The following is a 24,268-nucleotide window of genomic DNA, read 5'->3' as shown; positions in this document are numbered from 1 at the left end:
TTTTTCTTATCTATACATTTTTGCCATATGGGTTAATTAATTTCATATTTTGATAGATCAGAGTTGCACGGATGCGCCAATCGGTATAGAATATGCTTATTTTTATGCTACTTTATTTTTAAACTAGAAAAAAGATTTAAATGTTTCTATAATTTTTATTTTTAAACCCCTTCATCCCCGGGCCATTTTCCATTTTTGCGTTTTTGTTTTTTGCTCCCCTACTTCCCAGAGCCATAACTTTTTTATTTTTCCGTCAAAATGGCCATGTGAGGGCTTATTTTTTGCGAGACAAGTTGTTCTTTTGAACGACACCAACGGTTTAACCATATTGTGTAGTGGAAAAACGGGAAAAAATTCCAAGTGCGGTGAAATTGCAATTCCACAATTGTTTTTTTCTTTAAAAAATCATGTTCACTAAATGGTAAAACTGACCTGCCATTAAGATTCTCCAAGTCATTACGAGTTTGTAGATACTAAACATGTATAAGTTCATCTTTATGTACCGTAAGTGGTGAAAAAAAAATCCCAAGCTTGTTAGAAAATGGCGGGTTTTTTCTTCTTTCTTTCTTTTTTTTTTTTTTTGAGACCCTTAGTGTCTCCATTTTTCGGGATCTGGGGCCGGATGAGAGCCTATTTTTTTGCACACCGAGCTGATGTTTTATTGATACCATTTTGTGGTAGATTCGATGTTTTGATCGCCCTTTATTGCAATGTTGCAGCGACCAAAAAACATAATTTTGGCATTTTGAATTTTTTTCTCGTTACGCCGTTTACCGATCAGATTAACTTTTTTCATATATTGATAGATCTTGCGATTCTGAACGTGGCGATACCAAATATGTGTATATTTGATTTTTTTTTCTTATTTTATTTTGAATGGGGCAAAAGGGGGTGATTTAAACTGTTATATATATATATATATATATATATATATTTTATATTTTTAAAAACATTGTTTTTTTTTTTACTTTACACATGCTTCAACACTCTCCATGGGAGACTCGAAGCTGCGATGATCAGATCGCCTGTGTAGCAGAAATGGTCACTAGCTATGAGAACCGACCGCTGGGCGGCGCTCATAGTATCCTGGCAATGACAACCACAAGGGTCTCCTGCAGACCCCGAGTTGTCATGCCAACCCATCGGCGACCCGTGGTCATGTGACACGGGCACCGATGGGTGGGATTAGTGACACGCTTCCGGTAAGCGAGAGTTAACTGCCGCTGTCAGGGATTGACAGCGCCATTTAACTAGTTAACAGCTGCGAGTGGATCGCGACTCCACAAGGGGCTGTTAGGGGCACATGACAGCAGTACAGATCAGCTGTCATATCCCCGGAAAGGTGCGGGCTCAGCGCCGGAGGCCGCACCAAAGGGAGAGACCAGACATGTGTTGTAATAGTACGGCACATGTCGGAAAGGGGTTAAAGTATTTTTTACACTATTTTTAAGTCCTTTAAAGGATCTGAACCTGTGATTGTTTCATCACTTGCTTTGTACACTGTAATCATACAGTTTTGAATTATGTAGAAAAAATGATATTCTACTAAAAGCATAGCCACAGACTGGATATCACAGGAGGTCAAGGATAGCAACAATGGGCAGGTTTTCCAACCATCCAGTAATTCAGGTCTGTAAAAAATAGGGCACTTTTTTCTCCTTGACACATCCATGATATTTTTGAAGCTAGGGAAACTTGCATAAATTGCTATGACTGTAAGGCTATGTGCACACGGTGAGTTTTTGCGGCATTTTTTTCATGCGGAATTGGGTCAAAAACACTAGGGAATCCTTATGCCATCATGGCCAATTAGAATCCTGAAGTGCTGTACACATGATCAGGAATTTTTCTGTCAGGATTTGCAGTGCGTTTAAATCTGCAAAAAGTCAATTCTTTGTGCAGTTTTGCCGAGTTTTACACGCATTGACTTCAATTGAGTCTGTCAAATATGCAGCAAAAACGCAGGTATAAAAATGTTTGTGAATTTGCTGCACATTTGACTGACTCAATTGAAGTCAATGGGTCAAAAAACGCGGGAAAAACGCACAAAGAATTGATCGCGGGTCACAGGCGTTAGCTGATGAGAGACTACTGCTCCCATCAGCCTACGTCTGTCGCTGATAACAGCGAGAACAGACGCCGCTGATAGGAGATGTCATCAGCCGGCGCTTGTGCTCACAGTGAAAGAAAAATTACATAATTAAATATATAAAAAAAAAAACATATACTCACCTTAACGTCTAATCCCCGATGCCCTTGTCCCCTGTAAAAACATAATAAACTACAATATACTCACCTATCCGCCATAATCACGATTGTCCCACGGTGACTGATCACCCGGCAGCAGGCTATACACTGACAGGAGCATGATCGCTCCTGTGCAGTATAAAGCTCTGAGCTGCTGTGAGTGAGGTCACCGGAGTACAATCAGCTGATATGCTCTGGTGATCTAACTTACTGCACTGTCGCTGCGTGAGAAAAATCTCACGCAGCAGTGGTGCCTTAAGTGAGGTCACTGGAGCTCATCAGCTGATTGAACTCCGGTGACCTCTCTCTCGGCAGGTCAGCACTATGCATTGACACAGAAGCGATTACACTCCTGTGTCAGTGTCAGCCTGCTGTCCTCTAGAACAGCCACATCAGTGACTGCTGATGTGACTGCTCTAGAACGGATACAGATCTTCGTGGTAAACTGTGGATTATTTCATCACGTCGGACAGGTGAGGGATATGTTTGTTTTTTTAACAGTTGACAACTGCTTCAAATGGATTGGGTGTGAGTATTTTTGTTGTTTATTATTTTCTATTTTTTTTACAAAGGACAATGGCTTCAAGGGATTAGGCGTTAGGTGAGTATACTGTGTTTTTTACTCTTAAATGTGTAAAACCGTGTGGACTTTTATTTCAAATAAAGGTTTTTTTCTGGCCGTGTGTTTATTTCAAAACCATTACTATGGAGTTCGTAATGGGGGCGTCTTATAGACACCTCTCCATTGCTAACCTTGGCTTCAGTCAGCTGTCAATACACGCTGACATGAACCCCAACTCTATTATCCCACTTGCCACTGCATCAGGGCAAGTGGGAAGAGCAAGGCTAAGCGCCAGAATTGGCACACCTTACTGATCCGCTGAGGGCTGATATTATTAGCTATTAATATCAGCTCACAGCTGTCTGTTTAGCCTTTGCTGGTCAGATTTAATAGGGGGACCCTACGTAATTTTTTCCAGGTGGTCCCCCTGTAATCTAGCCAGTAAAGGCTAATCAAACAGCTGCAGGCTGTTATTAATAGCCAGGGAACATTTTTGGCTAATGGCCCCTTCCCTGGCTTGTAATATCAGCCCCCAGTGGCTGGCTTTCCCTCAGCTGATTATGAAAATGACCTGGTAGCCCACGGAATTTTTTTAAATTTAATTCTTCATTTTATTTAATTTATAAGAAATCCCATGTCCACTGTGCTTGCTTTTGACGCTGCGTAAACTTACCTGCAGCGTGACAATTTCTATAGTGGAGACGCTAGTCTCCGCTGCAAATTTTGACTGATTGAAATGTGGATCCACATGTAGTGACAAAACAAGTGCGGCAATCGAATGCAGCGTTTTGGACGCACCGAACATACGCTGCGTCCAAAGTGCTGCTGGTTCCTGATTGTGGGGACATACCCTAAAGGCTAACAAAACAGCTGTGAGACGTTTTTAATAGCCAGGAAACACGTTGGCCTAATGACCCCTTCCTAGGCTAAAAATAGCAGCCCTCAGCTGCCCCAGAAATGGCACTTCATATTTGAATGGGATTAGGAGTAATGGGATTAGGTGTCGCTGACAACAAGCCCTATGTTTAGTAATGATAATGTTAGCCAGACACCCTCATTACTAAACCTGTAAGTAAAGAGTTAAATAAACATACAGACAGAGAATAAAACACTTAATTTGAAATAAAACAGATACACTGTTTAATCATTTAAATTAACCCAATATACTCACCCCAGGTCCGACGGTAATCCAAGGGTTAAAGCGATGTGCCTCGTTTCTTTTTTCAAATATCTTTATTTAGATCCAAAAAGCATTCATTGCTGTACAAAAACGCTTAAAAAAAGCATGCAAAAAATGCATGCAAAAACACACCAACATCGCGCGTTTCTTCCGCAGCGTTTTTGCTGCCAAGACATGTAGAAACCTTGCAGAAATTTCTGCAAGCAAACACTCAACATGGGCACATACCCTAATTATTTTAGTGGACAATAAATGTCATATCAGAGTTTTGGCCTGTATATCACTTAAAATCTTAATGATTTCATATGGTTTTCCAATGTTTTCATAAAAATGTTGGATGTAAGCGATTTTTCGATTAGCTGTCCAGAAAAGAAAAAAAAATCTAGTTGGCAACCCTTGCCATGGAGGCCTTCAGCAGCCACAATGACAAAACAATCAGCACCCCACAACTGGGTCTTGTAAAAGTGTTAGGGGCAACTGTGCAATTTCAATAAAACTGTTAGTGATTGACAGTAACATTTAACGAGAACTGGTCATCAGGTTTTTCTGCCCCGAACTACTGTCATCTACAGTTAGGTCCAGAAATATTTGGACAGTGACAAGTTTTGCCATTTTAGCTGTTTACCAAACCATATTCAAGATACAGTTATATAACCAATATGGGCTTAAAGTCCAGACTCTCAGCTTTAATTTGAGGGTATTCGCATCCTAACTGGAGTAAGGGTTTAGGCATTACAGCTCTTTTAATATGTAGCTGCCTCTATTAAATCACCAGATCTCAACGCCACCAAGCTCAAGCATGCATTTCACATGCTTAAGAAAAAACGTAAAGAAGTCGTCCACTACTTTTATACTGATGCCCTGTTCGACGGATAGGGCATCAATGTATGATCGGTCGGGGCCCCGCACGCAGCAGCCCCGCCGATCTTCTGTCATCGGTGCCGGCAGCGGCGGCTGCTGGCCGGAAGCGCTCGCCTACGGGGCTCTGCCGTCAACTGGTAGTGGCCACCGCGGTGTACTGCACATCCGACTCCTATTCAATTGAATGGGAGGCTGATGTGCAGTACACCACCCACAAACAAGCAACAACTCAAGTCAGGCCTGGCAAACCATCACAAATTAGGAAACACAGAGTTTGGTGACATCCATGGATTCTAGTAAGCAGAACTTGGCGCTCCAGTTGAGTAATTTAAATACATTTTTTATTCTTCAGTGCAGCACAGGTGAGAAAAACAAAGACGTTTCGGTCAGCGAAACTTTCATCAGCATGTGCAGATTGTATAGATAAAGGAGAGTGAGCACATAGTGTCACAGTCAAAGAGACGCCCATTAAAGAAAGCAGTACAAGAGGCAAGGAGGCATAGAAAACGGTATCCACCGCTTGTCCAGGAGCAGCCATGACTACGTCCTCACTCTCCTTTATCTATACAATCTGAACATGCTTAGTCCATGGATTCTAGACTTCAGGAAGTCATTGCCTGCAAAGGATAGTCTACAAAGTATTAAAAATGAACATTTTTTTTATGGTACAGTTAATTTGTCCAATTACTTTTGAGAACCTGGAGTGAGGAGGCTTTGAAGAAAAATGGTTGCAATTCCTAAAAATTTCACAGGATATTTTTGTTCAACCCCTATAATTAAACTTGAAAGTCTGCACTTTAATTGCTTCTCAGTTGTTTCACTTAAAATAAAAAGGGGTATGCAGAGCCCAAATCACGAAGATTTGGTCTCTGTCCAAATATTTCAGGATTTAACTGTATGTAAAGGAGCTTTAGTGCTGATTACATTCATACCTATGTCATAAAAATATCAATAATCTCTGAAGTCACTCAGCCCCCCCCCCTCCTTTTTCCTCCCCTCTCTCATTTCCAGTAAGGAAACAATAGCTGCAATTTCCTAGACTTAGACATTAAGACTAATACAAGTAGGAAATTGAATAGTGAACCAGCTTAGTTAAAATACAAAGCTCCTCTTAAGACAAAAGACCCTGGTAGTATTAAGGAGTATCGATATTGAGTATAGACAAAAAACTATATAACAGGCAGATAATTGAGACAGGAAAAGTCTTTTCAGAGGGTTGGACAACAAAAGGGTATCTGTGAAGCTTTGCCCCTAGGAAATATAACCTGAATGACACCTGGGCTGCCTCAGAGGAAATATTATATTTACAATAGCCAGGCCAGACTCAATGTCTCCAAAAGAAAATATGGAACATCAAAGTTTGTATAAATCCGATTGTGAGGAGACATACATTTTTGGCCTCAGGGCTAATAGGGGAAGAATATGCATGTTTTTCATAACTGTAGTCCCTGCTTATGAACCCAAAATCCACAGTATCCAGATAACTGATACAAGCCATGTCACGTTGGACCTCTGGGGAAAGGTAAAATTCAGATAAAAAATATGGCAGCGATCTCGAACGTCTGCGATCATCAGGAGTGAAGTTATTGCAGAAGCTGAGAATTTAATAAAATCCTGAAGGGCTGAGGACAGCCCACAACCCATCCCATGTGAGGTCATCACGGGAGTGGAACTCGGGTACTAATAAAAGATCAAGCCGAATTATGATCTGTGTTCGTGAAGAGAGATACATATAGTCTATGCGAGAAACTTGTTTACTGAACGGCCCCAAGCGAAGACCTCTCCTTCAACTAAGTTGACTCGTCTCCGAGAGAGGCGTAGTAAGTTCTTTTGTTAATCCCTTTTATTTTCTGTAACTGTATATGCTGTATTGTTTTGTCCCCTTTGTAAAATCATTTGGATATTTTTCAAAAACACTGCCATCTTTTAGATTAAATAGAACATTTAATAGTTCTGTTCCTTTTGGTCTGTAAACTGCGCCTCAAAGCCATACACTTCCAGAAACAGGCCTCCAGTCAACCTGTCAAAACAACTGGTGGTAGCAGCGAGTAGTCTTGCCTTATCAAGGAGTTAGTGGCGATTGTAGGGGGGCATATACACATACTCCATGTGTAGGAATCCGGAGGTGTATATACCATACGCTCACTGTTAGTTTTCCGATAACCGGCCTGTTAGTACAAACAGCCTGCGGCCTCCTCCGTTAATCATCGGCCAATTGTGTAATTGTCCGAACGATAGGGGGCAGCAGAGAGCTGTTCGTTTAAGAGATCACAGAGGGTGGTTCTGCGTGACCTTCCCAGGCTGTGATAATCTTGACAACCTTTTATCAGCGTCAGTCATCCTAATGAAGAAGACGGTCAGTGTCTGGCGCGATCTGCACCCTATTGAGTACGCACTAGTCACTGACTGTCTTTTTCTTTAGGACCTTACTGTGCCACTCATCGCCTTGAGTGTAATGGCAGAGCTTGCACCGGATTTTGGAACGGGATAGGCAGGTTACTGAAAGAAGTGATAGGATACAGGCTACGGGCGAGAAATAGGAAAGAGTGGCAGAAGAGCTGTAAGTGCAGTGTCTGCACTCTGCACCTGAGGCACATTTACTTAAAATTTCAACAACAAATCTGTCAAGAGGGTAAACCCATATTTATAAAATAAAGGTCATGGACGTAATCAGCATTACAGTGCAGCAAAACAGTGCCTTCACATAAATGCATTAGTTTCAGGTAGAAAAACACTAGAAATAATCACTAAAATAGAAAAAAAAATAAAAAATAAATAATAATATATATTATATTATATACAGTACAGACCAAAAGTTTGGACACACCTTCTCATTTAAAGCTTTTTCTGTATTTTCATGATTATGAAAATTGTACATTCACACTGAAGGCATCAAAACTATGAATTAACACATGTGGAATTATATACTTAACAAAAAAGTGTGAAACAACTAAAAATATGTCTTATATTCTAGGTTCTTCAAAGTAGCCACCTTTTGCTTTGATGACTGCTTTGCACACTCTTGGCATTCTCTTGATGAGCTTCAAGAGGTAGTCCCCCCTCAGGTCTGTCATCTGTTAACGGAAATATACAGGGCTTCCACATTACTGGTAGCACAAAGGCTCTGGAAAGGCAAAATGGTTCCTCGCCCACCAAAACAAATTCAGTGCTCCCAAATCCAAATGTTCCCCTCCCTTCTGAGCACCACAGTGTGCCTAAACAGCAGCTAGTGTCCACATGTTTTGGCATTTCTATAGCAATGAGAGCTCGCCTAATTTACGGGTGCGTGTCTCCAGAAGCATGAACTGGGCGCATTGTACTGGCCACTACAACGTACTGGTCACTTCAATGGCAGTTAACGAGAGCATGTTTATTATATACTTCAGTACAACCATGTAGTGTTCTGAGTGTTGCTAATGACCATGTGGCTTTCCTGAAAGAACAAGTATGAGTCTAGAATTAAGAATAGTATTTAGTGCAGATATTTTTTTTCTTTTAAATACAGACAGTGATGTGATATAAAAATTAAAGATAAACATTGTCAAACATTTAAAAAAAAATTAAACATAAAAACCTGATGTAAATAAGAAGTTATTATTGAATAGCACATTTCCCTTTAAGTGGGATGATTTTCCTGGTTAACAAAGAAACAGAGAGACAAAAAGATAATAATGAGCCCACATTGTATAAAAATAATCATGGTCCAATCAAGAGTACAACAATGGGAAATAGGAGTAAGAAAAACCCAGACGAAGGCAATGCACCAAAACATGCGTCGGGGATAGTGTCATTGCATAGTGTTACATAAGCTATTTAGGTTGAAAATAGACCTAGGTCCATCAAGTTCAAACATGAGAGAACTATTATACGTATGTTATTGTAAGGCTAACTTTTGTTACTACTTTGCCATTACATTTATAAATTTGTTCAGTCATATTACAACATGTTATAACAAAATGAATGCCTTACTATATGTCCCCTCTGCTGTTTCGCACTATTTCTCACTGCTGTACTCTTGCTTGGACCATGATTATTTTTATTCAATAAAGGTTGTGTTTCTATATTTATTAATGTTGTGGGCTCATTACCATATTTTTGTCTCTCAGTTTCTTAATGTTTTCTTTGTTGGTTTGCCCCTTCATTTTGTCTATAACTATATATCCACAGTTATGGGTTACTAGACCTTATTTTATAATTCATATATATTATAGGGCATTTCTTCTGTTGAGTCTATTAGATTTATTTTCTGGTAGACAAAGCAGTGGAGCAAGGCTTCTCTTGTCATCAGTTGTCCGGCTGGTTACCTTTTTAAAGAGCCTGACACAAATGTGTCTAATATCTGATGCAAGGTTTACTACCAATATCCAGTGAGTATGTAAGGTTTAAAACCTAGATTAACCCATTAAAATTTAAATAGCGATCTAGTATAAAACATGTATCATGTAACATGCCTAAGCATTAGAAGAAGCATCAGGTGAAACGTCATCGTAAGGGTTTGTGTACGGTCAGACCTTCTAACAGCAGTGAGTATCACCATTTTACTGTCCACCCATTTCATTCTGTCCTTCAGCCTGTGTTTTTCAGCTCACGGTACCATGTCTCTCCACTTTTTGTATTTAGGCAGATATATATGGATATATACATCATCTTAAGCTTCTCTGCACTATGCACCAGGCACTTTTAAAGAGATACACACCAGCATGTAGCTAGGATATATTCTATTGACAAGTTATCTTGATTTGTTGTGTGTATCTCATTTAATTGTATTCTGCCTTTTTATCCATTACTCAGGTAGACATGGATACATATATAACTGTAAGCCTCTTTGCACTATGCACTTTTAAAGAGACACACATCAATATGTGGTTGAGACATTTCTAATGGCTGACACGGTGTTTTGATTCATTGGTTATATTCACACCCCGATAGAGGGTAAATACCTTGTCTCCATTCCCATAAGGTGACTGTGACAGGTACTCTGCATGGTGTTTATTATGATTTGTTATTATTCTCTGCTGGAAAATTAGACTATATTAATTCTACTAACTTTATTTGATGGGTCTGACTTGCTGATGGTTTTATTAATTGCCTGTTATTACTGTTTGTGATTTTTTAACATATATCAATAAAATTCATGTTTTTATACTCCTAAATTCTCTTCTTTTTTGTTGAGCCAATTTTTCTGGGTTCAACATAGTGTTGTGATATAGGATTGTTTGAAGAGTATTGGATTATCTCGGACATTTGTGATTATATATAGTATAAAACATGGTTACAAACAGATTATCTTTTTTATGTTTTTTTTTATGTCCATGATTTAAAGGGAATCAAGCACAAGGTTTTTGCAATGTAATCTGAGAAGAGCATGATTAAGGGGCAGAGACCCTGATTCCAGCGATGGATCACTTATTGAGCTGTAGGCTGCCATTTTGATAAAATCACTGTTTTCTACTGCAGATCTACCAGTTCTTTCTATATACAGTGTACATGGGCAGAAAGCTGCCAATCAGGGTTGGGGATGGAGTTATACAGAGCACATGAATATGGAGGACTACATGCATCAGATTTACTAGTCCTCTACTGACAGTCTCCTACTGATAAAACAGTGAATTTTATATAAAATCCAACACGCAGCTCAGTAATGACACATTGCTATAATGACACAATACATCATGCTTCTCTCAGATTACACAAAAGCCTGCATACAGATTCCCTTTAAACAAACTATAAAAACCTTGAAGGTATAGAGGAGAAAAAAAAGGGATTGTCAGTGCTCACATTTGTTCATCAATTTCATCAATTTGACGATCCAAGCGACCTTCCTCATCCTCTTCAGCCACAATTGCTTCAGAAGCCTTCAATAAAAATTTTGGAGAATAATTTTATAAAATCCTCACCAATGATTCTCATGTGACAATTTCAGTTGTTGTAACATAATCCTAATCCATAATCATACTTCCTTGCTTTTAGTCGCAGGAACAATAATGGCTACATTGATTTCCACAATCACCATTCTTACTAGTTGGACTTGGCTGTACACTCTTTGTGCCTCCCTTCTTAATGTACCACTCAGGTTTTCTTTTTTATTCCTTCACCACCGAATAGGTATCAATAGCCTATGTTCCCTCTATGCAATAAAATATTTCCCAGTAGAGGACCTATACCATTTCCAGCCCCGCTCTGGTCCCTCTCCACCATCTTGTGGCTGGAAATCACTATCAAACGTTACTTTCTCTCTCAATGTAAGTCCATGAGAGCCTTGTTCTGAGTCTCACAGACTTACATGGAGAAGTGACTTCTGGTCTGTACAGCAACCACTGGCGTAGTCACAAGTACGGTCACGTGGTCCGGGGGAGAGCGGAACGGAAAGGTCAGAGGACGGTGACCAGTAAGAATTTACTACACACATGGAACATACATTATTGTTACCTATCCAGTGGGGAAATTCAGTGGTCTGGTTTTAATGAAGGGAAGAGCCTGAGTAACAGAGCTCCTCTGCTTCACTGCAGTGTGGAATGGTAGGTCTGTCGTTCCCTGATCGTTGTGTTCAAGGAAATTAAACCGAAAGAAGAATTTTACAGGTCCACTGAAGTCCTCCATCACTCAGTTTATTGGGGGACACAGCAGGGAAGCTGGCACTAGGCACAAGTGTTTGCCCCTCATGCACAGCCTACACTCCTGTAAAAATGAGCTAATCAGTTTGTACCAAGGTAAGTAATCAAACAAGATGAAAAAGAAAAATCGTAATGGCTCAGACTTTGGAACTTCACACTTTTATCAACCAGTTAAGTCTGTATTAAAAATAATGGAAAAACAATGACTGTGTGGGACATGCGTCTCCAATAAACTCAGCGAAAAGGTTATTTCACAGGCTCTTTTTATTTTATCACTCACGTCAATAGGAAACACAAGACTGTGGGAGAGAAGAAAAATAGAAAAGGTAAGATGAGCTTCTGGACTGCTGCTGCCTGCAGTACCTTGCAACCTACTCCTAGATTACCTTACCCAGCCACCACATGGTATTGCTTTATTACACAGTGGCACCTTTCCAGTCATGTTTGTCATTTTGGACGTGTAGTTAAATTTAAGTTATTCCATGTGGCTCACAGTTCACATGGTTTTATTATTTTACTTATTAATTTTCTAGTCTTGAGAATACTTAATGGTTAATAGTTAAGCTGTGACATTGGAGGGAATATGGATTGGACAGGGCACCTTAACCTGTGAGTTGTCTAACACAATCGTGCCTTTTCATCTTTTTTTAACCCTAATGTTTAAAACAGACATTGAGTTCATGTTCAATTGTTTCATGATTAAAATGGTGGGTATGTTCCAATAAAGCGGACCGCTTTGCTCCCCCTTGAACATTGGTATTATGCAGTCACTTGGTGAAACCACACTCCAATAGGAACATAATATGCTTCTGCACTTTACTTTTTAATTCATCTTTCTCATATCTAAACTTTCACACAATATTAAGTGCTTGATATAAGGAGACAGATTGCAACACTTTGGGTTTTACACCCTTCATCAGGCATAGGAAGATCAACAGAGGGAGCTAGAGGATTATATATTGAGATTCCAGGTCCGGGGTGGAATTCCCCAAAGGCAAACCAGTGAAGGCAAGTTCAGTCAAGCTCCCAATTGTTGTCCAGTCATTATGTTCACTTAGTGTATGAAAAATGTAGTATATTTATCACTTGTTTGTGCACACTGCAGTTATTAATGTACTTTTATATCTGTTTAGATACAATTAGCATGTTCAGCTACATGTAGCACCAGTAGTTTTGGTGAAGTGACATGTAGCCTCTCTTCTCGGTGTGATACATCCAACAAATGACAATCGCGATCCAATAGGCTATGGTAGCCTTCTATTTCACCAGTCCCTTGCAAGAACAATGAAGAATTAGGGGGGAAAAAAGTTGTTCCTGGGGATAACGGAGCTATGAGACAGATAGATCTAAAATACTTTAACCACATCCAGCAGATGTATAAAGCAGTCTCTAATATTGGACAGGGAGAAACAGAAAAACAAAAGTAGATTTTTTCATTAAGATAAAACGAGCATACCAATTTCAGAAGGAAGTGAAGAATATGATGTAGCTCTGACTAGTCCTGGTGATGAACCAGGAAGGTGAATTACAAGAGAACTGCCAATTCAGACATTTGTCTGATTAAGGTAATAGCCCATAGAAAAGCCATCTTTCAGGAAAGGAGTCTGGAGAAGACCTCAAATAGCGACTTAAATGAACCCAATTGCAATGCCTCCAAAACCAGGCTGAAGTCCAAAGGAATGGCAGGGAACTGATAGAACTGATAAGCGAGTACTGCATGGGAAACACACTGAAGAAGTTCCAGGTGTCAGATTTTGAGGCCAAGGCTTCATGAGAAAATGGCAGGTGGCTGATATTTGCCCCTTTAGGAAGCTCAGTTAGGCTCCAGATTAAGACAGAGAAAGATAGGATAGAAGCAAGGGAGAAATAAAGAGGGTAATGTTATCATTCCTGGCATCATTGGAAGAAGGACTAGCAGGTCCTGTAGTAGATGAGGTGGAATAAATCATGGACCAGGAGGATGGTGGGAGAGGCCTGGCAAACAGCTGGGGAAGAAGAGTAGGGTGGTCCAGAAAGATTGGTGACTTATTCCAAAGGACCAGAATTACCAATTGAAGTGGATGGGTGTGACGCTAAGCCTAGAATACAGCCTCTATAGGCGAGACCATGTAGCCCAGAACTCGCATTCAAAAGTGAGGAAAGACAGATTTCTGAAATAAGAATCTATATGCTAGGATAATTTATAGACTGTAAACATTTTTTGGAAAGGGATAGGGCATTTATTAGAATGTCATCCAGGTAGTGGACAACTAAGATGCTTCTGGAATGAAGGCCTTCCATGACCATGGCAATCACATTAATGAAAACCAGACAAGCCGCTCCGACACTGAAGGCGAGATCCCCAAATTGGTAGAGGTGGGACTGGATTGGCAGAAATTATTGTTGTTCTATGTAGGCTATCAGTGTCTTAAGATATTTAATCTATAAGTGACACCTGGGCAAAATTACTTAGGCTTTTAATATCCATCATGGTAAGGATTAACCACTCCTTCTTTGGGGCTGTGAAAAAACAGGATTAGAAACCCCTGAATTGTTCCTCCATTGGAAGATGATGGAATACACGGTTTAAAAGAAGGTAGACAGCCAGGAGGGTGGCATGGAAAGAAGTTCTACTTTGTAACCCAAAGTGACTGCTTCACCAAACCAAGGGTCGGAGACGTAAAAGTGTTAAAGCTGTAAAAACCCACCCCCAACCTGAGCAGCCTTGTGTGGTGGCTGAACCTTAGGTTAAGGTGTTGAAGTCGGAACTGGAGTTGGTAGATTAGGAGAGGGATTGCAAGACAGATAGAAATTTGAAGGCTGTTTTCTTATTGGAGTCCTTTTGTGCTGGTTTTCCTACTGGTCGTCATCCAGAGAAACAGTGGAAAGGTGACTGAAATCTAGGACCAGATTATTTGAGTTGACCTAAGTGCTGTATGTTTTTGTATAATCGAGTGCCATTGCAGGCTCTTAGTTATTGCAGGCAAGGAGTATCTGTCCTAGACCTTTTACTTGGTCTACGAGGGGGGTTCTTAGACAGAAGTTAGTCTTTAAGGAGGAGTCTGGTTGGCTAGACAGCCTAAGATGCCAGTAGTGGACCAAGAGAACTTAGGTTAGCCACAGCCAAAAAGAAGGGTGTGACAATGTGAAGATCAAGACTTTTCACCAAGTGACATGAGTAAGAAAATACTTTTATAATTTTAGCCACAATTACAGCTGCTTTCTCAGAGACAACCCCAAGCAAACAATATATTTTGCCAGGAAAAGCCAAAGCCAGTTTCCCTACAGCTGTACTGTAGTAGTTGCACATGATGGATATTTAGATGAATGGCGGTCTATATAATTCTAGGATAAATTGAATCCAACAGCATGGTTGATGCCACTACACAGCGGGACTGTTTGGCTCATTTATGATATTCATCTTCACTAACAGGGGTTGTCTTCTTTTGTTTTCATATGGCACAAATATACAGTGTTTCTAATGTAACAGTATATTCATTAAAGGGGTTTTCCCACGAACAAATGTTAATTTTAATCAATAGATCTTGAAATGATAATAAGTTCCATAATTGGATGTATTTAAATAAAATGTTCCTGTGCTGAGATAATCTTATAAATCTGTCCCTGCTGTGCCCTGTGTAATGGCTGTGTATGACCGTACAGGAACATGGTCTGATCATACCACATCTCCTGGGCAGGGGAGGAAGCGAAAGAGTATACAGACATTACAGCAGGGGATCACAGCGGATTCTTTCTTTGAAGTAAAACATTGTTTAAAAACAGGCAGTGAAATGTTTTACTTCCCAAAAAGAAATCAGCTGTGATCCTATGCTGTAATGTCTGTATACTCTTTGGCTTTGTCCCCTGGCTAGGAGATGTGGTATGAGGAGACACAACCATTACACAGTACACAGCAGGGGCACATTTATAAGATTATCTCAGCACAGGAACATTTTATTTAAACACATCCAATAGTGGAAGTTATTATTATTCCAAGATCTACTGATTAATATAGTAAAGTAAGTTTAATAAACCTAGGTCCATCAAGTTCAACCTTTCTCACCCAATTGTACTCCCTACAGTAACACTACACTAACTTACTGGGACTAGGCTTCACAAATGTATTACCATTTTTATTATTACTGAACTATTACAATTACAAATGAACCAGTTTATAATTTTTTAATTAATTTTATTTTGTATTACTCTTATGATTCTAATAATAGTATTAGTAAAATCCCTATACCTAAACCTGTTGATCCAGAGGAAGGCAAAAACCCCAGGAAACATTCAGGCAATTTGCATCACGGGGAGAAATTGCTTCTTGACCCCGAGAGAAGGCAATCAGTCCTAGAACCCTGGATCAAATGTACTACTGTAAGTAACATTTTGTCTAATTTAACTGTAACCCACAATGTTACCTGTATCGAGGAAATCGCCCAGCCGTTTTTTGAAAGCGGTTATAGTGTCTGCCATTACTACCTCTTGTGGTAGGGCATTCCACAGTCCGACTGCTCTGACTGTAAAGAAGCCTTTCCTGTTTAGGTGCCGGAGTTGCCTTTCTTCCACCCGTAATGAGGGTCCCCTGGTGCTTAGTATGGTCTTTGGAAGGAATAAGTCATGTGCTAGTTCTTTGTACTGACCACACATATATTTATACATGTAAATGAGATCCCATCTGAGGCGCCGTTTTTCTAAGCTAAACAAGCTCAACTTTTTTAACCTCTCATCATATGAGAGGCCTTCCATCCCTTGTAATAATCTAGTTGCCTGTCTTTGAACGAACTTCTGAATATCCTTTTTAAAATGTGGAGCCCAAAACTGGATCCCATATTCCAGATGTGGCCTCACTAGTAATTTATAAAGGGGTAACAATATGTTGGGATCACAGGCAGGGCTGTGGAGTCGGAGTCCATTTTGGTGGAGTCGGAATAAAATGGACTGACTCCTAAAATATATAATAAATTGGGTACAGTAGTTCAATGTAGTTTGTGGGGAATATTTTTTCATAAGAATTTGGGAAAGTTATGAAATGTCCTATAAGCGTCTGTCCTATTCCTGATCTAAGGGTCTAGACTTTTAGCTGAGATGAATCTGTGCTACAGTAAATTTATCATTTAAACATGAGCCATGTATGAGGGAGTCGGAGGCATGGAAATTGAGGAGTCGGAGGTTTGGCTTACCGACTCCACAGCAATGATCACAGGATTTTATTTCTCTTCTTATACGCCCTAAAATCTTGTTTGCTTTTGCGTCTGCTGCTTGACATTGAGTACTGGTGCTCAGCTTACTTGTAACCAGAATACCCAAGTCCTTCTCCTGTTCTGTAGTCCCAAGTATATTCCCATTTAATGTATATGCAGCAATAGGATTACTCTGTCCTGGGTGCATTACTCTACATTTATCTACATTAAACCTCATCTGCCAAGTGTTTGCCCATTTAGTCATCTTATCCAGATTGTTCTGCAAAATCATAATGAATTTTCTTTCGTGGGAAAACCCCTTTAAATGCAATGAAAACTGGTAGGCATACAAAAAGGTAGAGGGTGGATAAGCAGATAAATAGTACTTACAGTATTCACTTGACGCATTTCTTTCTGAAACTCTTCCCACTCCTTATCCAAGTGGTCCTTCGGGGCATCGACTTTCCTCACCTTAAAAGAAATAAGAATCACTAAAAATCAATTCCATGCTTCTATATGACATTTACTACCATTATGTTTCAGTGACATTTGTAGCACTGATAAACCATCTTCGAGGTTCAGTGCTCTAACATTTCACTTAATTTAATATGTCTGATAGAATATCCTAAAACTTGCAACCGTGGTTAGCTGACAGTTGTGACATCTCGCAGTAGAGGATCTCAGTAATGGTGGCATTCATGTAAGACTTATTGAAGAGATATAACGTTTTAGTTTATAGGGGCAACCAACAAAAACAGCCTGGTACTGACAGACAAATTAGGCACTTCCCTATTAATCATCACAGCAATCACTGGACCAGCGCAAAATCACATTTTTATTTATTTTATAATTCTCATTAAAGTAATATAATGTCGCAAACAGCAAATCAATTCAGCTATATAGCAGCTTACTATTCAAGATATGACTTAGTCCAAAGTGTGCAGCAGAACATTTCAGTATCCCACAGAACACATGGCAGGCTTACGGCAGCGCACACTGCTACGAGCTCCTCTATCAGGAAAGATATGGCTCGTGACAGACTCCATATGCTGTGTATGTGATGAATGCTGCCAGGGGAGCTGCTGCAGATTAAAATGAAATGAACCATTTTTGTTCTAATTCTGTTAATGGTCCTACTTTGGCACTGTATAAAACAGAATGAACACTTGCCTTTGCATCAACTTCTGGGTCATCAAAGAATCCCTCAGGTAAGGCTTCCGCTGTATTCTCTTTTCTGTATTGCAAAGACAAGGCAGTTAGTGGGCTATAAAAAGCCAAACACCAATAGACTAAATATCTTTTAAGTGACAGCACACCCTGGTATGAACTGGGTTTAAGAATTTATTACCTAAACTTTTTTTTTTTTCATGTGTTTTTCACAATCATGTGTGTGAATGGACCAGTCACAGTCCAGACCTAAATCCCATTGAAAATCTGTGACGAGACTTGCAAATTGCTGGTCACAGAAATACCCCAAAAATACTTACAGCAGTAATTGCAGTGAAAGGTGGTCCTACAAATACTGACTCAGGGGGGCTGCTGAATATAGATGCATATCACAATTTTCAGATTTATATTGTTAGAATATTTACAAAACCATGCATCATTTCCTTAACATTTTAATATATTTAAGAAGTGCTATGGAGTCGGTGTCGTAGAGTCGGTATAAAATGGACCGACTCCGAATATATATAATACATTGGGTACAGTAGTACATTGCAGAATGTGCTGTAAATGTTTCCATAAGAATTTGGGAAAGTTATGAAATGTCCTATAAATGTCAGTTCTGTTCCTGATCTAAGGATTTATGTACACGCTCAGTAGTGACCAGGGCTGTGGAGTCGGAGTCAGGGAAATTGAGGAGTCGGAGTCAGAGGTTTGGCTTACCGACTCCACAGCCCTGCATTTAAGTTTGTGGGTGTAAAGTGAAAAAATGTGGAAAAGTTCACAGGGTATGAATACTTTATCAAAGCATTGTATAGGGCTATTTCCTTATTATCAGCTCTAGTTAGAATGCCACAATCACATGATACAAAAACCCCATAAACTGGATTATCAAATCAATACTAACACAGGCAACTTCAATAATGATAGTGAAAGCTTGCACCTACCATCACCGCATATTTACTGTCTATTATATGTGTCACCAATCTCATACTGGTCAGGGAGATGTTGCAGAGTAATGTTGGGTGAAAATGAACTACAAAAGTTACTAAATCTTCCTTTTAAGGAGTCTCAGTCAAGATCGCGTTAAATCAGCAGCAGGAGCATGAAATAGATGTCTCCCAAGCATTCGTTCAGCCAACAGCTCTCTCCCCAGAATCCCCCTTACACATTAGACCTTGTGTTTTCTATGGGGAGAGAGGAAAAAGCCTCTGCCAGACTCCTCGCTATATTCCCTGAAAACCAAATAATTAGCTGTTGAAATTCAAAATGTCTGATCCTTCAGTCCGTAAATGGGAAGATCTGGATGGAACAAAGCGCACAGATATGGCAGTACCATAAGGAACAAGATGGGGGAGAGGGTGACGGTAGCGCTCATCTGTAAGGGTTTATTAGGACACAACGCCTGTAGCAGCCTGATGTGCCGTAGCTGCAGCACCGTGGCTGGAGGAGGGTATTGTCCAGATAACAGTTTGACAAACTGGAGATTATCAGGATGTGCGGGCTGTGCTCATGGAAAAGCTGAGATCCGGAGTATAAGCAAGGTTTTATATTTACACCAACGTGATTTTTAATTCCCACAAAGTGTTTTTTTACCTGGAAAAAGGCGCTGATCCTGCGCCGAAACGCATTGGTGTGAATAAAAAACTCCCCGGATCTCATCCCTAAGAGCAGCCCACACATCATGATAATCTCTCGTTTGTTATTCTCTCCCTTAATAACATCCATGCAGGAAAAGAGTCGGGAGGTCTCCATACATATGGATTTTATGTGTTATTTAAGGCGGACAGCTGAGCAGCCAAACGCGGCCAGCAATCTTGCCATTGTGTGCATGCTATAGAGAACAATACAATGTTCCCATAAGTAATGTTTTAATCTTTTACTGCCTACCCACTTAAGAGTCAAAATAGATATACGGTAATTGATGAAAAAAGTGTAGGGCTAGGGTTTACGACTGATCTCGCATAGAAAACTTTGTGCTGTACCCTTTTTTCTATCCTCTCTGCTAAGCAATTTGGCTGCTGTGTCAGTAATTTATGGTATTAGCCAAGTAAATCATAATACTGCTAGTATAATCACTCAGAAATGAGGGAGGCAAGTGATATGGTCAGCTAATGATGATATATAATTTCATATATACACGTCACTGTACATACACTGTGCTGCTTACACCTAGTTAGTCCGTATGCCGGCAGTCTCCCTGCGCAGGATCAGGGGATATTCTTGGACGACTGATCCCCTGAATTTAATTCTATTTTCACTTTCTGCCATTGTGGGCACAAGTTGCCCTGCAGTGTTGGTGAAGATACGCATTAGGCACTGGGCTGTATCATACAAGCTGTTACTGTTCTACGTCACGCTCTACACACCTGTGTCCTATTGTGGTCCACCAACTTAGATGCATAGTTGCTCTATATACATGTGACCTAATATCCAACAACGTTAATTCCACACGTCTCATCTGTTCCATGTAGATGTGCTAGCGCGGTAGTATACACAGATACCTCCTTTCACCCATCTGCTGATAGGCCAGCACACAGAGCCCGTCTTACCACCAGCAGATTCACTATATCAGCACTCAGTGAGCGCCAGAGTGTTTTTCCCCTTTTGAACTAAGATAATCTGTAAAAAAAGATGCTGGAAACAAAACACAGAATTAAGAGGCTACACTGGCCAGAGTTCAATGTATGTGGTCAGTGTGTGCTCAGTGCGGTCGTTTTACAGTGTCAAATGCTATTTAGTTAACAGCAAGGACACACTTTAAAAAAAAACAAAAAAAAAAAAAACATAGCACAATATATCTTCAAAAGGAACCACAAATTCTGAAGACTACTATTGGCAGAATTGAATAACAGTTTATTCTGCTAAAAATGCCAGCTTGTCGTGCCTACTGGAGATATATAAGGGCAGCTTCTGAAAGTGAGGTGTTTCAGTGCATTGTGCCTGGTTCTGTGCCATGTGTGGTCAGCAGTACAATGCCAACACCGAACCCCTGCTCCCCACATCAGGCAGCACACGTACTGTCAGCATTAGTACGCTTCTGGAGCATTCGCAAACACCATTTCATGCAGTTGTAGTTCTCACAGATAAAACCTAGATCGTACATTGCAAGAAGAAATCTGTGAATATCATGTAAATATAGATTGCAAAAAATAGTGAGAAATCGTCATAGAAGCAAAGCTGAGCAGTTCACTGAACTAATTTGATTAGCTGGCATTTCAGCGCTTCAGGATTGTGATTTTGAACAGAATTGGTTAAAAGATTTTGGGAGAAGCTGTGATGCTCCTGCTAGTGGGGTCCGTTAGTCCCTCACAGGGGGATGCTTAGCAGTTATTTCAGTATCCCCACTGCCACTGTAAGCACTAGTGGATATAGTCATAATTCTGCTCTGATCTGGAGGTCATGACAGTCTCCCATTCACTCATGTTACGTAGAGAGATCCTCTAAACGGCCAGCCCTAACAGAATTTAAATATTAAATAGCCCTAGAAACTTTATAAGGCCCAAGGCTATCAAGATTTCTCAGCCAGCCCTGGAAAACGTGCTTCTTTAGGCTGGCAGGGATAATGCAAAAGTGAGCACCTACTTTTATCAGCACCATTATCAAGATTGATCAGGGAACAAATAGTCAGGACTGGAGGTTTCTATGATCGAGGGCAGTAGTCCCCAACCTTTTTTTTTACTTTGAGGGGCAGCGCTAGTGTCAATCACGCTGCTTCTATCCCCGCCCCATGAAGACGATTCGTTTCAGGTAAAGAGACTGCGATGTTAGAAGCAGTGACTGTGACAGCAGCGGCGGCTGAAAATGTGGTCACTTTTCAATCATCTCTACTGAACCAGAATGTCATCAGGATACAGTGATGACAGTAGCTGTGGTAAATGACAGAAACACCGCCACCAGATGACGTTCTATTTGAGGAGGGTCAATAGACGTTGAAGAGAAGTGAGTGCAGCTCCAGCTTCCTGAGACGTCCTGTTTGAGACTATGTTCAAAAAAATATCATAGGAAGTAAATGAAAAAACACATAGGAAATAGCAGAAAAGGAAGAAGTTTAGGGTATTGTATAAAAAAAGCAAAGTACAAAAGTGGTTAGGGCTTAAAAATAGACATTTATTACTTGCTTTATAGGTATCTGATCACCCCTTTAAAGCGGAATTCAAACATCCGTATGTCACGGTCTCAGAACAGACCGCGATTTCCAGACTGATTGCTGATATCTTGACCTAAACTCACAAGCTTCATAAGCATATATGAGACCTAAACGGCTTGTTCACTACTAGGACAATCCTTTCTTGACCTAAATGTTTATCCTCGATAAAATAAAAAAGCTTATACTCCCCTTCCGTGCCGGCACCGTTCTGGCGGTGTCAGCACCGTTCTGGCGGTGTCAGCACTCGCAGTCCTAGGGCTCTCGTGCGGTTGCTGACACGTGAGCCTGGTGCCGAATCAGCGCTGGCGTCACCTTCGTACGAACTGAGCATGAAGAGGAAGTCCGATAGCAGCAGCAGCCCGAACTTACTCTTCCTGTTCAATTCGTGCGAAGGCAGGGACAGTGATGCCAGAGCGGATTGGGCACCAGGTTCACATGTCATAACACCACACCAAAGCTCTGGGACAAAGTGTTGCAGACACCGCTGGAACGGCGCCAGCATGGGAGGTGACTGTCCTAGTAGTGGACAAACTCCTTTAAGCTTAGGTCAGGTGACTCACAGTCAGTCCCGAAGGTCTCAGACAGTGATAAACGGATGTCTGAATGAGGCCTTAAAGAGCACCTGTCAGCAGGATTGTGCTCAGTAAACTACATACACAGTCAGGTGGGCGCCGTTACACTGATTAATATGATACATTTGTTGATGAAATCCATGCTGTGGTTGTTTTTTAATCTTTATTTTCATTCCTGAGATAGATATGCTCATGCTTCAGGGCAGCCTTTAGGGGGGGGGGCTTTATATTGTGCTCTACTTATGTATTCATATGTATAGCTTCTGACAGGTCACTGTGCATTCAGTGACCTGCCTCCTATTTTAAATACTGCTAGTGTAATTGTGGTACACATCAAGAAATTTGCCTGCAGCAAAACAGCCCCGCATATCTATCTCAGGAATGAAAAAAAAGATTAAACAAGAACCACATGTATTTTATCAACAAAGGTATCATTTTAATCAGTGTAATGGCACCCACCTGACAGTGTATGTGGTTTACTAAACACAATCCTGCTGACACGTGTGCTTTAAGTCTGAGCACGGACTGCAATGCACAGAGTAGCCATGGGTCTCCTGACCCTAAATTGACAGCCTCGAGGCTGACTAGTTCAGTTCAAAAGACCCGAGGCCAGTCCATCCATAGCAATCTGTATTCAAACAGTGATACATGGATACCTCTGTGCCTGATGCCCATATAACTAAATTATACAATTTCTCACACAGTAGTGACAAACAGACAATAGTATTCCTAATTCCATTGTAGTTCTGCTATTCTGACTATAAAGGGGGCTGGGGGCTATTCAGCATTGTTTAGTGGCCATATGTACCGATTTTCTGAGTTAAAGAGGGAGCCAAAAATCCACCAGCTCTCTCCCGCTGAGTGCCCCACAGCATTCTAATTGTACGTGCAGACACAGGAGGGGAGTCATAAACATTGGTCTATCTAAAGCAATGGGGAAGTGAGGTGGAATCTGTACAGTGTCCACTGCTTTACTAGTGTGCCCAAGTAACAGTCCGTGCAGGCAGTGAGGCTGCATGTCAGCAGCATTAGAGGTCATGGACAGAACCAGCATATTGCTGCCAACATGCAGTCTCAGTGCCTGTACAGGTTGTTCCAAGCACTCAGTAGGACACAAGCACTTGGAAATTCTGCTCAGTGCTCAGCACTCGCTGGCTGTGGCTACGTCCCCTCACTGTGCTGTAATGCTGAGTGCACACTAGGATGTATCAGTGACTCGGTATACACTACAATGGGTTACACACAACAGAGAAATGGCATGGGGAGTCAGGGACTGACTACTGATGAAGTGAGGAGGTGGTGGAGACAGCGGAAAGTTGAGAGGGATGTCAACAGCAGCAAGGAGAAACCAGCAGCCTCAACCCTTTCATGGCTCATCCTCCTCCTCCACTTTGACCCTCTCGTGTTTGTCTGCAATACTCAGCGTCGCAAGTCACACTGCAGGGGCCTGTGAGCTCCCTGATCAAGGCTATTATTGAGGCAGCATAGCCGTTAGTCACAGTCAAACTAACTCTCCTGCACATCAATGAAATATACGCTGAGGAGTTAATGATTGAGAAGGAGTTGGCCGAGTAGTGCACAACCCCTTCTCAATCATTATGTTACCCCCAAGTAAAATAATAACATAACATTTATACTCCCCTCAGGTGCAGGTGCTGTTCCAGCAGTGTCAACGCTGGCTCGCCCAGGGCTATCTAGACATTGTTATGCCAAGTGAGCCCTGCAGCCAATCAGCAGCCACTTCACTCTTCCCTAC

General features: G+C 40.8%; 1 protein-coding gene across 1 annotated transcript in view; it reads right to left on the bottom strand.

The window, feature by feature from the left end:
• The window catches only part of ZNF830 (zinc finger protein 830), a 132,947-nt gene that overhangs the window by 4,808 nt on the left and 103,871 nt on the right, over positions 1-24,268 (bottom strand). Inside the window, exons 7-9 of the mRNA XM_073678465.1 lie at positions 17,797-17,860; positions 17,017-17,097; positions 10,629-10,705 (exon numbers count right to left, since the gene is read on the bottom strand). Of these exons, the coding sequence (XP_073534566.1) occupies positions 10,629-10,705; positions 17,017-17,097; positions 17,797-17,860 (222 nt within the window). The remainder of the gene's footprint in view (positions 1-10,628; positions 10,706-17,016; positions 17,098-17,796; positions 17,861-24,268) is intronic.

The sequence above is a fragment of the Phyllobates terribilis genome, unplaced genomic scaffold (assembly GCF_046119375.1).
Source record: "Phyllobates terribilis strain yellow unplaced genomic scaffold, ASM4611937v1 Scaffold_4__5_contigs__length_816908805, whole genome shotgun sequence".
Classification (NCBI taxonomy): Eukaryota; Metazoa; Chordata; class Amphibia; order Anura; family Dendrobatidae; genus Phyllobates; species Phyllobates terribilis.
The sequence above is the reverse complement of the archived record's forward strand: the minus strand, read 5'-3'. Positions and strand labels throughout refer to the sequence as shown.